The sequence below is a fragment of the Bombyx mandarina genome, chromosome 20 (genome assembly GCF_030267445.1).
Source record: "Bombyx mandarina strain Sakado chromosome 20, ASM3026744v2".
Taxonomy (NCBI): Eukaryota; Metazoa; Arthropoda; class Insecta; order Lepidoptera; family Bombycidae; genus Bombyx; species Bombyx mandarina.
The window spans coordinates 2,389,110-2,402,587 of NC_143226.1; the positions used below are offsets into that span (position 1 = coordinate 2,389,110).

At 37.0% G+C, this 13,478-nt stretch overlaps 1 protein-coding gene across 6 annotated transcripts in view; it reads left to right on the forward strand.

The window, feature by feature from the left end:
• The window catches only part of LOC114245104 (uncharacterized), a 111,752-nt gene extending 102,456 nt beyond the window's left edge, over window positions 1–9,296 (forward strand). For 3 of the 6 annotated variants that reach the window (XM_089735801.1, XM_089735807.1, XM_089735803.1), the window contains 4 exons: window positions 4,638–4,958; window positions 5,047–5,367; window positions 6,563–7,225; window positions 7,458–9,296. In XM_089735801.1, coding sequence (XP_089591927.1) covers window positions 4,638–4,958; window positions 5,047–5,367; window positions 6,563–7,225; window positions 7,458–8,512 — 2,360 coding nt within the window. In that variant the 3' untranslated portion in view covers window positions 8,513–9,296. Of the gene's footprint in view, window positions 1–58; window positions 728–4,637; window positions 4,959–5,046; window positions 5,368–6,562; window positions 7,226–7,457 lie in introns of all 6 variants that reach the window. The other 3 variants (XM_089735802.1, XM_089735806.1, XM_089735805.1) reach the window with 2 other exon arrangements.
• The last annotated feature ends 4,182 nt before the right edge of the window (window positions 9,297–13,478 follow it).

The following is a 13,478-nucleotide window of genomic DNA, read 5'->3' on the forward strand; positions in this document are numbered from 1 at the left end:
TGTGAAATTTAGTAACTAACATTTTAGTAATAACTGACGTGGTAATTAACTCTTCCAGAATCTAAACCAGACTTACAAGTCGTTGAACCTTTCATAGAAACGATAGATGTGGACCAAGATTTGGACAGCGAAACAAGGGAGCACGGGAGAAGAAGCGAAGAGAACACTGAAACCAATGGAATGATTATTGAAATAAAATCCGAACCTAGAGATTTTGAAGATCTGGCTGACCCATTACAAACTATCAAAATACCATTAATTTTACACACTGGGAAAACAGAAAAAATTATCGAAAATGAAACATGCAATAATGTTTCTGGTGAAGATGTGATAAAGACTGAAAAAAATAAAGATATTTCCCCTAATCTTGATTACCTGCGCGAAACAATCGAAAATTCAAATGAAGCGAAAACTAAACTAATTGAGGAAATAGTACCGAAAATTGCTGGCGTCTACCGCAACGTGCATGATTGTCAAGAATATAAAGATCCACGAGCTACAAAAGTATGTGAAGGTAAACCAATGATTGTAGAAGAAACTAAATGTTACCGAGTTGCAACCAACAATGTGTCCAATGCAGAAGATATACAAGAAAAAGTGTTGCAAGAGACAAATATAATATTAAAGTCTGAACTGGAAGAACAATTGCATTTGAATATTTTTGATAATGTGATAGAATTTGCTGATAACAAAGTCCAGTCTATTGAAAATGATCATGTACATACAGGTGAGTTTTAATTTACATCACTTCCAGTAAATGAAAAATATTTGGTTTTAGTTTACAAATTAGTGGTATTTCTGCGAATTTAACATTTCTATATCACGCAGTATAACAAAGGACAATGCCAATTTTCTTTAGGCGTTTGGGCCCCTAAAAAAAATTGTCGTGTCATAATGGTTTTAACTTAATTTGATAGACAAAGAAATATCGTTTCATATTCAGAAAACGATTTTTATATTCTCACCCAGGTTTAAGAGAAATCTGTTTTTTTCTGCAGATAAAATTAAGTTGTTAATTGTTTTCTCCGAAATCAATAATCCCTCTCATAATTAGTTACAGTGTTAAATAAGTTAATTGTGGTTAATTTTGCTAGAAATAAGCCCTTATGTACATTTTATTATTATTATATCCTCATAATAATAATAAAATGAAACTGGTTTCTGAGAATGGACTTCATTGACCCTTCTTTCGGAAATGAAAATCCGGAACCCGGCAACGATATTACTGTTGTTATTTTTAAATTCGCCAATCGGCAGGCAAAGAGCGTGGCCTATGCAGCCTAGTCTGTCGTAGTTATATTATTTTCATGTCAATAAAAAGCCGGTATATTTCTTTTTATTGATTTTTGGGAGTTTTGACGTCAACTCGACGAATAGCACATTGACTGAGCGTGAGTTTCCGCAGACTTCTTATCTTGAAAAAAAAAAACAGTTACTGCTATGTTAGCCACCGTTTTATTCCAATACCTCAATAATCGTGAACAACGATTACTGACGTTTAATACACAAAACAACACCCAATTTATAAATTATACATCACAATAAACTATTAAAAAAACTTTAAAATAAAACTTCAATTGATGTTTCACTCGGGTTGCTGCCAAAACCCTCTGACCATAGATAATAAGAAAAAGTAATGGTGGGCCATTGACATTTTTCCTAATGGAATCATTAATGTCTAAAAATAATAAATAATTCATGCTTTTAAGTAATAATTATTATTACAATATATAAATATTAAATTGAATAAAAATAAATTAAAAGAGTCTGTGAATTATAACCATTAGTAATTTTTTTTTATTTTGTTGTTCAAGTCACAGACAACTCTTTCGTTTGGCAGCATTTCGGTTTACTATAAGGCTGTATGGGCTAAGCCCTTTGTCTGCGAATTGAAAAACTATGAAAGTACTCAGTTTTCGGATGTTATCAGATAAGTAATTTATTTTTTTGTAAAACAATGCCAGGGTGAAAGAAATGTTGATACATAAACAAAACAACGTGAAAAAATAAGGCATAGTTTTTCAAGTACAAATAGTTTTGACACAAGGTTGGCCCACTTTTGGGCATTGTCCTTTACCAGATAATTATGATATTAAGATTTTGAAAAGAGTTTTTTGAAGTGAAACTTCTTTATCGACGTAGGGAGAAAAAACGTATGTAACGTTTTTCGGTTACGCGCCATCTTAATTTCTTTCGTTACGCGCCATGTTTATTTTATTTCTATTTAGTTTGCTATCAACAGATGTCGCTGCACGTAAATTCAACAATTCCTGAATCGACGAGATATTACACAGTTGATAGACGTTCTCGTATTTCTCTTGCTAATCATACATACCTGGCGTCACGATACCGTGATCATGCAGGCGGTCCCCGGGGTGCGCCTGCTCCATTGCACTGCGGAGTAGACGTGCGCTAATCATGTTCGGAAAAGGATTGAACATGACATCGTTCTTTTGAGTGTCGGAACTAGTTCCAGTAAACATGTTCGCGGAACTGTTTAGCTCCACGAACATGTTAAGTCTAGTAGCTGTTTGTAGTTTGTAGCTGTTTAGTTCCGCGGACATATTAAGTCTAGTAGCTGTTTGAAGCTGTTTAGTTCCGCGGACATGTTAAGTCTAGTAGCTATTTGTAGTGTAGCGAATCACGTATTAAATTATTATTAATTACACAATATTTTTCAAAAAAGGTATTAAAAATACAATTTTTTAAAAACACTATATCAAAATAGATTGCCGCTTATGGCAATTATTATTATAATTATTATTTCGTAAGGTTTTTAGTTTTAAGTTCATTGTTACAGCTGGTTGCATAATTTATTAATGTACTGTAATTACTTTGTCATAATTTCAATTACTCTACTACTATCATTATTTTTCAATGTATTGTACGATGCACCGGAAACTATAACCTATCCATTGTTAATTAAAATACCACGTTATTCTGATATACAACATAAATTGAGCTCGTTGTAGCCTTACAACCTTTTTCCCATAACCGAGATATCAAATAGCGAAAGTGGTGAATGTTTTAAAATTCTCTAATTTTGAATTATGATTTTCTAAGAAATGGTCTACAAACACTTAAGGTTAAGTGCTCGTAGGAATGATGCATGGTCAAGGTCAAAATCCATAGCAAAACATTTAAATTTATTCAACTATCGACTGTAACACGTAGGTCGTAGAGCATAACTTCAATATTAATAAAAATGTAGTATGAAAGAGTTCCACACGCAGTTTCATGCACTCGCTCCATCTCACTCCCTCGTATTCGCGCCATATTTCGCCATAAGACTTTACGTGGACTCGTGTTGGTTCGGGACTCGTTCGGGTGGACTCGCCGCGCCACGCCTCCGCACCGCGCGGTACCTATGCTCTAATCATGTCCGCATGTCCGTCATGTTCAACGCGTTCGTAGTTCCTGCATAACAATACACTTGGAATGGAAATGGAACTGTCTGAACATGTTAATTTTGACAACTCGGATTGAATAATATAGTTCCATATGAGGACATATTTCCAGGAACTATTTCGGTCCGGAACTACGCATGTCTACTGCGGAGTCAACCCTTGCGATTATTGAATTGAGTCATTGCATGAAACATAAATACTAGACTTGCGCAAAACATCACTTCCCAATGTAATGTGATATTAGACTTGCGCAAAACATCACTTCTTAATGTAATGTGATATGACATCACTTTTACAGACAGGTGATATTACTCGCAAACATTACACATCACTCTTAACATTACTCGGTGCGTTCAATAGATACTGTGACGAATACATTGTATCTATACACCCGAATCATTACTTAAGTGATGTGTTCATACTTTGTATTGTAATACACTGTTATATTACTTGACAGAGATTGACTTATTTAATAATATAATAATTTTATTTTTTACTTAATATAATTTATTGTGGGATGAACGGATTTCATATGGCGACTTAGACTGCAAATTGAGCTCGACGATAATGTTAATATACAAGAGCAGTAGACACATTGTTTCGGCGCGGTCTCCTCAAAGTGCATCCAAAGAGGACTGTACTTTCATTTAGACGCCATTCTATCTTTCACTTATTAAACACGCATTAAAACAAATAATAAAACTATCTTCAAACAAGTGCTTAAGTAATTCAAACACAAAAATTAATATGAAATATTTCCGAGCGACTAGCGATTTTACAAAAGTTGCGAATAAAAAATTAAGTAACTACTTGCGGGGAACTACCGGCTGGCGAAAAATATAAACACAAATACCTATATTAAAATTCAGACGTACCTTAAGTATAAAAATGTACCTAGAGGCCAGGGCATACGGGTCAAAATCACTAGGAATAATTCCGTGTCGCTTGCTCATTTCCTTTGCGTAGATCGGTCTGTCTCGCTCGCTCGGTTCCGTTCGTGTATTAAGCAACATTACACGACAAAGAAAGAAACATGTTGGGTGATAGCTTCGCTAGAAGTAATAGTGTTCTGTGGGTGATAGTGTGATGTTTGTTTCCTTCGCGTAATGTGTGATGTTGCATTACATCGTAGAGTAATATTACCGGAGTAATATCACTCGCATTACTTACACATGTCTAATAAATACTAAAATTTTTATATTTTTTATAAATTGATTATCTAATTTTTAGATTCAACAATGGCAGAATCCACAAGTTCCGAGGAATCTTCAAATGAACTTATTGTACAAGTTGATTACTACCATCGTCATTGTTCTCAACTCAGTGCATCAATCGCAACTACAAAAAATGTCTGTGTGACTGAAAATCAGGCGAGTGATCTTCCTTCAATCGCCCCTGGTTACCCAAAAACAGCTGTAGAACGAATGAGAGAGTATAGAGCTCGGAAAAAGAAAGAAAATCAAATACTGAATCATTCAGAACGTAAAAAATCAGGTGCAGAGCGTGTGCAAGAGTGCAGAGCCCGAAAAAAAACTAAAATTCAATCAGCACGTAAGATTTTTTTTTAGTTGTCTACGATCAAAATTAAAATATATTATATATATTTTTTTTTTTTGTAAATTGATTAACACATTTTTAGATTCAACAATGGCGGATTCCACAAGTTCCGAGAAATCTTCAAATGAATTTATTGTGCAAGTTGATGTCAATCATCGTCATTGTTCTCAACTCAGTGCATCAATCGCAACTACAAACAATATCTGTGTGACTGAAAATCAGGCGAGTGATCTTCCTTCAATCGACCCTGGTTACCCAAAAACAGCTGCAGAACGAATGAGAGAGTATAGAGCTCGGAAAAAGAAAGAAAATCAAATACTGAATCATTCAAAACGTAAAAAATCAGGCGCAGAGCGTGTGCAAGAGTGCAGAGCCCGAAAAAAAACTAAAATCCAATCAGCAAGTAAGATTTTTAAAGTGAAATTTCTTTATCGACGTAGGGAAGAAAAAACGTATGTAACGATTTTCGGTTACACGCCATCTTAATTTCTTCCGTTACGCGCCATGTTTATTTTATTTCTGTTTAGTTTGTTATCAACAGATGTCACAGCACGTAAGTTCAACAATTCCTCAATCGCGGTGACGAGATGTTACACAGTTGATAGACGTTCTCGTATTTCTCTTGCTAAATCATACCTACCTGGCGTCGGGATACCGTGATCATGCAGGCGGTTCCGCCGGGGTGCGGCTGCTACATTGCACAGCGGAGTGGTTGACCCTTGCGATTATTTTTATATTTTATAAGTTTCACTTCTACTGTGTGTGGCTTGCACAATGCACACACATATTTTTTTTGTATGTTTTAAGCGAGGTAGCATAATAAAATAAGAAATTTTATGTAAGCAATCATATTAAATCGATATGAAAGTCAATAAATAATGAACAACCCAAGACAAGTACCTGCTGAACTGACTGACAAGACATTTGGTGCGCTAAACATGGCGGATTTTCGGCCTCATTAGGTATTTATGTATATTCATGTTTCATTTTATGTACGCACTGAAATACTGTTATATTGTTTTCCTGCGAGTTACAGTGCTGAGTAAGAACGAGATAGATATATGTTTATGTGTGTGCCTTCAAAATGGATGCTATTTATATAACCAACTGTACGTATAGAACAATATGCCGTGTCCCTATTATAGAGGTCTATGATAAGAACACCCCGCCAGTGCAGCAACATTGCTCTGACAATATTGACTTATCAAACGGCTTCTTTTGCTTTTGCAATAAAGGTGACATTGAGTAACATACGTCATAATAAGTTGGGAATTTGTTTTGTATTTTTGTACTGTATAGACTAGACAACTAGCATAGTTAAATATCCACGTTCACTAGCACCAAATAGTGTTTATTTTTATGTAATGGGAATGAAATTTTATTCGGATATTATTTCGCTTAAACAAAAAATTAGGACAGGCGAATTAGTTTCAAACTCTCAGGATGTGTGCAGCAATTAAGGCTGCACTGTACTGTAATAGTCCACACTTTAGTAAACAATAATACTTTAAAACATTAGTAAAAACACTAATTGACATTAATGACTACATTAAATTCTAAGTTGAAATATCATCTGACATGGTAATTAACTCTTCCAGAATCTCAACCAGACTTACAAGTCATTGAACCTTTCATAGAAACGATAGATGTGGACCAAGATTTGGACAGCGAAACAAGGGAGCACGGGAGAAGAAGCGAAGAGAGCACTGAAACCAATGGAATGATTATTGAAATAAAATCCGAACCTAGAGATTTTGAAGATCTGGCTGACCCATTACAAACTATCAAAATACCATTACACACTGGGAAAACAGAACAATTGATCAAAAATGAAACATGCAATACTGATTTTGGTGAAGATGTGGTGAAGACTAACAAAAATATAAACATTATCCCTACTCTTTATTACCTTCGCGAAATTACAAAAAATTCAAGTGAAATGAAAGCCATATTTATTGAGGAAATAGTACCGAAAATTGCCGGTGTTTACGGCAACGTGAATGATACTTATGATAGTAAAGATCCACGAGCTACAAAAGTATATGAAGATGAAGCAATGCTTGAAGAAGCAACTAAATGTCACCGAGATGCAATCAACGATGTGTCTAATGCAGTCGATACACAAGAAAGAATCTTGCAAGACACAAATACAATATTAAAGTCTGAAATGGAAGAACAATTGCATTTGAATATTTTTGATAACGTGATAGAATTTGCCGATAACAAAGTCCAATATATTGAAAATGATCATGTAAATACAGGTGAGTTTTAATTTACACCACTTCTAGTAAATGAAAAATCTTTGATTTTATTTTACAAATTAGTTACATTTCTGCGATTTTAACATTTATATATGACTCAGTATAATAGATTTACCAGATAATTATGATATTAAGATATTGAATAGATTTTTTTTAATAATTTTAATGTATTCCTCAGCATATTGCATAATGTAACGGCAGTCTTTCAGTTAATAATTATTTACTATTGCAGTGCACGTTATTCAGACTAAAAACGATTTCACTTTACAAAGTCAGTTAAGTTGTGAACATGGAAATAGTACATCGACTTCTGAATTAAAATGTCTCTTTGATTTGAAAGAAGATGCAATGAAAATGTCAAAAAACAAGCCGCAGGGTCGTAACTTAAATGACTGTTCAAAACAACTGAACATTTCGGAAATACAAACTGATGGTGGTAAAATTACGAATCAAAATAATTCTGGCATCAGTAATACAATGAACAACACTTTGTTCTTAGAAAGTAAATCTGGTGCACAAAGCGAAACTAGAACAGACGATAGTATGAAAGTGAAAATGTCTAGTCACTTATTTCATAAACCCCGAAATCGTTCGTATGATCCTACACAGCTTTGCAAGAATCCGGACTTTAACAAGAAGTTGAAAAGATTAACGGATGCATTCTTAAGTTCGCCGCGTAACAGGGTACTGCTCAATGCTTGCAGGCCGATCACTGTTGATGTAATGAAGGCGATTGAATCCAAACTGTTCAACGGTACAGTGTACTTGAAGGACTGCGACCAACTGAACTCGAATGTTCCAGACCGCGGCGCCGTTAGCGACACTGCGACGCGAGTTCCTTCAACAATCGCTTCCCGGAGCTCAACAAATATTCGTTTAGTCGATCCTGATCATTTAATGTCGCTATCGAATTTAACACAAGAAAGTTGCGGTGATGCGATGGAGATAAACAGGAAGATCAATCAACCAGATATAACAGAAGTTCCTTGCTCAAATCAATGTTGGCTGACAATTGAAGTATCTTCCCTGACCGTGCGAACTAATAATGAAAGTATAGCTGCAACTCCAGAACTCAAGTCAACCCTTTCGTGTACAGTAAAAGAAACCGGTATTTCGTCCAAAAATATACCAAAAAAAGAACTTTCAGTTGTGAATGATTGTTTTCTTACTCACGACATCCTCAACAGAATGTTAGTAAAAATGGATGAAGATGAACATAATTCTTCTGGTCACTTTTGGTATATCATCTCAGATACTGAAGCCAGACACAAAAAATACCATGCTTAAGAAAAACAAAAGTATTCCCAATGTTGATATACAAACCTGCAGTTCTCCTGCACAAAATACAACAAAAATGGTGTCAGCTGTCGTACTGTGAGTGAGCGGAATTATTCCGCTGCGAATGACAGCCCTATCATGGCAGACAACATCGTGGTCGACAGTGAATGTAAAATTGTTGAACCGGTATTCGCGCAGGAACAATACCAGACCGACAAACATGAAATGATAAATACGACATCTAACGTAAAGACTCTAGTGATAGAGCCAATCTTCAACCATGTTGCCGAACAATCTAAACAACTTATGTTTTTGGCGTCGCTTGCGTCTCAACAAACGCTAGATAAACGGAAAGAAATAGATTAATCTCCTGATTTTATCATTGAAAACAACTACAACATCACTGAAAAGATCGTAAAAGCTGACGCAATTTCCAAGCCTAATAAAAGTGTAAATAATGCAAACCCTCCCCACACTAGAAGCATATTGGGTCACACACGTAAACCACGTGTAAATAGTACATTGTGCACCAAGGGAGGAAATGTCCAACTTTTCTCCCGCGGTGCACATACTGTTTTTTCTCCTACCAGGCCGAAAGTTCGTGGAGTACCGAACCGGAGTACAGGGGCGAAGCCCTGGCCGGGCGCAGGGGGGGCGGTGCCCCTTCGTATTCACAAAAAAACTATTTGACTTTTTTTAATTTTTAATAAACTACTACTAATTGAATAAGAACTGTCTGATGAACTCATCTTTGTTTAATACTTCACTATTAAATTTTATTGCCTTTTGTTTATTTCATTTTTACACTAAACACAATATTGCAAATTACCCGAGCACAACAATGGCGGAGAGTTTTAGGTGTGTGAGAGCAGACGTAGACACTAACGCGCATGCGCAGACGAGCTTACGGCCCACCTTATGGTGAGTGGTTACCGTCGCCCATGGACTTCAGCAATGCCAGGGGCAGAGCCAAGCCGCTGCCTACCGTTGAGTACTCTCCACAAGCCTCGTTTGAAGAAGGACAAGTCATAGCGCTCGGGAAACACCGTGGAGGGGAGCTCATTCCAAAGCCGGATGGTACGTGGCAAAAAAGATCTCTGGAAACGCACTGTGGATGAACGCAGTGGCTCCAGGTAGTCTGGATGAACTCTACTCCGGTGGCGAATGGTGCGATAGTAAAAACGAGATGATGGAATCATCTCAAATAATAATAATTTTTGTTAGTTTGATTTTTATTACACGATGTTATTCCTTCACCGTGGAAGTCAACGGTGAACATTCATTAGGTACGTATTTCATTAGAAAAATTGATACCTGCCTGCGGGATTCGAACACTGGTGCATCGCAAGATACGAATGCACGTGACGTCTTATCTTTTTAGGCCACGACGATTTCAAAGTACCTATATTCCATAAAAGGGGGCCGAGCAGTGACCAGTGTGGAACACCGCGCACGACCGGAAACCGGTGCACGTTCCCACAGTGTCCGGTACACGTGACCGATCTGTCCTCGAAGTAGGAACCTACCGGCCGCCGAAGGTAGGGGGGCATTCCGTGTCTTTCCAGCGTCACCCCTATCACGGACCAGGACAGGTGTTAAACGCATTGGCGATGTCAAGCGACACCGCCAAGGCCCCCCCGCCCGCGGAGACGGCCTCCTCCGGAGAGGATCCGTTAATGGATATCCGGACATTTCGAGGCGGCCACTATAAAATGATTTTCGTGTCGTGCAAGGGTTAATAACTGCTTTTACTCCATCCAGTGCGCGCTTAGTTGGAATAGCCCGGTAGGCTACATACTAATAAGTAGGGGAAATTGAACCACAGAGGTTCCTAGTATACACTACCTACTGAAAGTTACTATTAAAATACTCTGTGGGTTCCAACTTTCATAAACGTCACATGACTTTTTGGCAGGAACGCGGGAGTGAAGTTGTGTGATTTTTTTTTATTGCTTAAATGGGTTGACGAGCTCCCAGCCCAGCTGTGTTAAGTGGTCACTGGAGCCTATAGACATCCGCAACGTAAATGCGCCACCCACCTTGAGACATAAGTTCTAAGGTCTCAAGTATAGTTACAACAACTGCCCTACCCTTCAAGTCGAAACGCATTACTGTTTTACGGCAGAAATAGGCAGGGTGGTGGTACCTACCCGTGCGGACTCACAAGAGGCCCTACCACCAATAATTACGCAAATTATAATTTTGCGGGTTTCATTTTTATTACACGATGTGGTTCCTTCACCGCGGATGTCAATCGTGAACATTTGTTGAGTACGTATTACATTAGAAAAATTGGTACCCGCCTGAAATTCGAACACCGCTGCATCGCTCAACACGAATGCACCAGACGTCTTATCCGTTAGGCCACGACGACTTCAAAATTATTTTGTCTATTTAGTGTTTCTTCAGGTTTAAATATGAAATAAGGGTGGTTTATTAATTGTTTAATTTAGGATGAGCCCAGTTGTTGTAAATGAAAGTCGTTATTAACTCACACACTTGTATATTTACGGAAAATACAATAGGTACATACAGTTTTATTATAGCTGTCTAAGTGGAACTGTATTCGCTGTATGACCGTTACAACTAGACAGTCGTCCCAATATCCTTTTCCCACAAGCGTGGTGAAGATGACATCTTGCATTACGTAGCCAGGTAACACGCCACGTACGTTATTAGGCATGTGTGGCAATGTGGGAAAACGAAACAAAGATGCTGGACGTAACTTCCCGGGATCCTCCAAAAAGTTCACTAAAAAACTCTCAGTAAATGGCCACCATTTTACTGACATTACATTTCATCCCATATCATCTCATCACATTTCATTTAATTTCATCCCAGTTGATTAATGTCTCAAATTAATTGTCTTCATTTCATTTCATTTCATTTCACTCCATATTATCATGTTTCATAAAAATAAGGATATAAATTATAATAAGACATGACCTAAAGGTCTTAGTTACCAGGTCATAAAATCACTTAAAAAAAGAAACGTCACACTGTACCGGTATTAACCCACAGACACAGCCCACTGAGTTTCTCGCCGGATCTTCTGTGAGTCGCGTTTCCAATCCGGTGGTAGATTCTGCGAAGCACTGCTCTTGCTAGGGTCAGTGTTAGCAACTCTCCGGTTTGAGCCCCGTGAGCTCACCTACACACGCTAGGGTAAGTTGAAATAGCCTCTCAAGGCTATCAGCATAGGTAGAACAAAAAAAAAACGGTAAAACGGGGTGATTGGGGACAAATTCCAACTAGATGAACAATTTTAAGGTAGTATGAAGGTAGTTGTTGATGTTTAAAATGCTAGATCAGGATCAAAACGATTGAGTCTTGGGGGTATCTTTGTTATCCAATTTAAAGCTATAAATAAATAAATATTTACTAACAATCACGCCACGTTAACTAGTCCCGTGATAAGTTCGTAAAGAACTTGTGTTACAGGTACCAGATAACGGATATAAATGTAAGATTTTTATTATACACATACATATATTTAATATACATCCATAACCCCGGAAAAGACATTTTTGTTTATCATACAAATATCTTCCCTTGGCGGGATTCGAACCCGCGACCCCCTTGTGTAGTGACCATGTCACTTACCACTACACCAGACGGCCGTTAAAATGCTATGCAATTGCTATGCAATTAGCATTCCAGTTTAAGCAAAAAAAGCAAAAATAGGTGCCATTCCTATTTACCCAGAATTTGCGGTTATTAGGGACGAAATTAGTGTTAGTAGAGAAATTTGCCAGGGCTAGCACTCCTTGGTTTTAATTAATTAATTTATTTAGTTGCACCAGCAAAGTGATCATCAATAAAAACATTGAAAAACTGACAAAAGTACATGGCAGATGGCATGAATTATAGGTGCAATCGACAGTGCATTGACAACAAAAATAAAAAATATCTAAAACTTGATTACATTGAATTACTTATGATTAATTTATATTTACGTATGGAAATTTACCGCGACATATTTTTCCTGTAAGTTGTGAGACAATTAGAAAAAACATCTATTTCATCACTTAAAATAAGTTCAGCGCAATCGGACAGATCCGAATGAACATTGACATAGACCGCGCTACCGTGGACATTATTGTAGTCCCAAAGGATTCTGTTTAAAGTAAGCACCTAAATTCGAACGAGCGGGCTTTCTTATAAGCGGTTTATATTTCTTCGTTCTTAGTAAGTACTTAGGGGCTGATATTTTTATCTGGGTTAAGAGATTAGGTGTGTCTGTTATTCCATGAATTAATCAGGTGGATACCCCCACTCTGAACAAATAATAATATATTTTATTATGTATTACTTAGAAAGCTCAGCATGTAACAATGTTATGTAAAGTAAAATTCATATCACAACCATATACCTTTTCCCTCAAGCTTTTAAATTTATTGTTCATCGGAATGCGAAAATACAACATAATTAAATTTAGTAATAGAAATCATCTCAAAATAGTGTTACGTAGCATGTATATAATTAGGTACATGTGTGGGTATTTTTAAATAAATGATTGCATAATAATTATATTTATTATATCTTTCTTTCTTGACAACCCTTGCAGATATGTGACTTATAGCGTAAGTAACCTGTACGGGCAGCGATGTCATCCGACATTAAAGTCGTTTGTCACCTGCGTGGCTTATAAAACTGTCATAATACAAATTTGAACATCATAGTTTGGTTAATAACTTCCCGCGATGTCAATTCTTACTCTCTGTCTAGGTTATTGCGAATACGTAGCTCTTTTTTTAAATGAAGGGTCACTGGTGGCCCGGAGGCCTTTCCAGTTTCACCAGGACAGTTAAGCGAGAAAAGCTCAGCCCGGGGGGGGGGATGCAGCTTCCAGATCTTTACCAATCGAGTCCTTTGCAAGGCGCTCTGGATGTTCCACATCAACAGTAGCTACTGCACATAAGCGACTTACGCTACTTTTTTATATAACTTATGTATGTTATTTTATAGTAAAAGT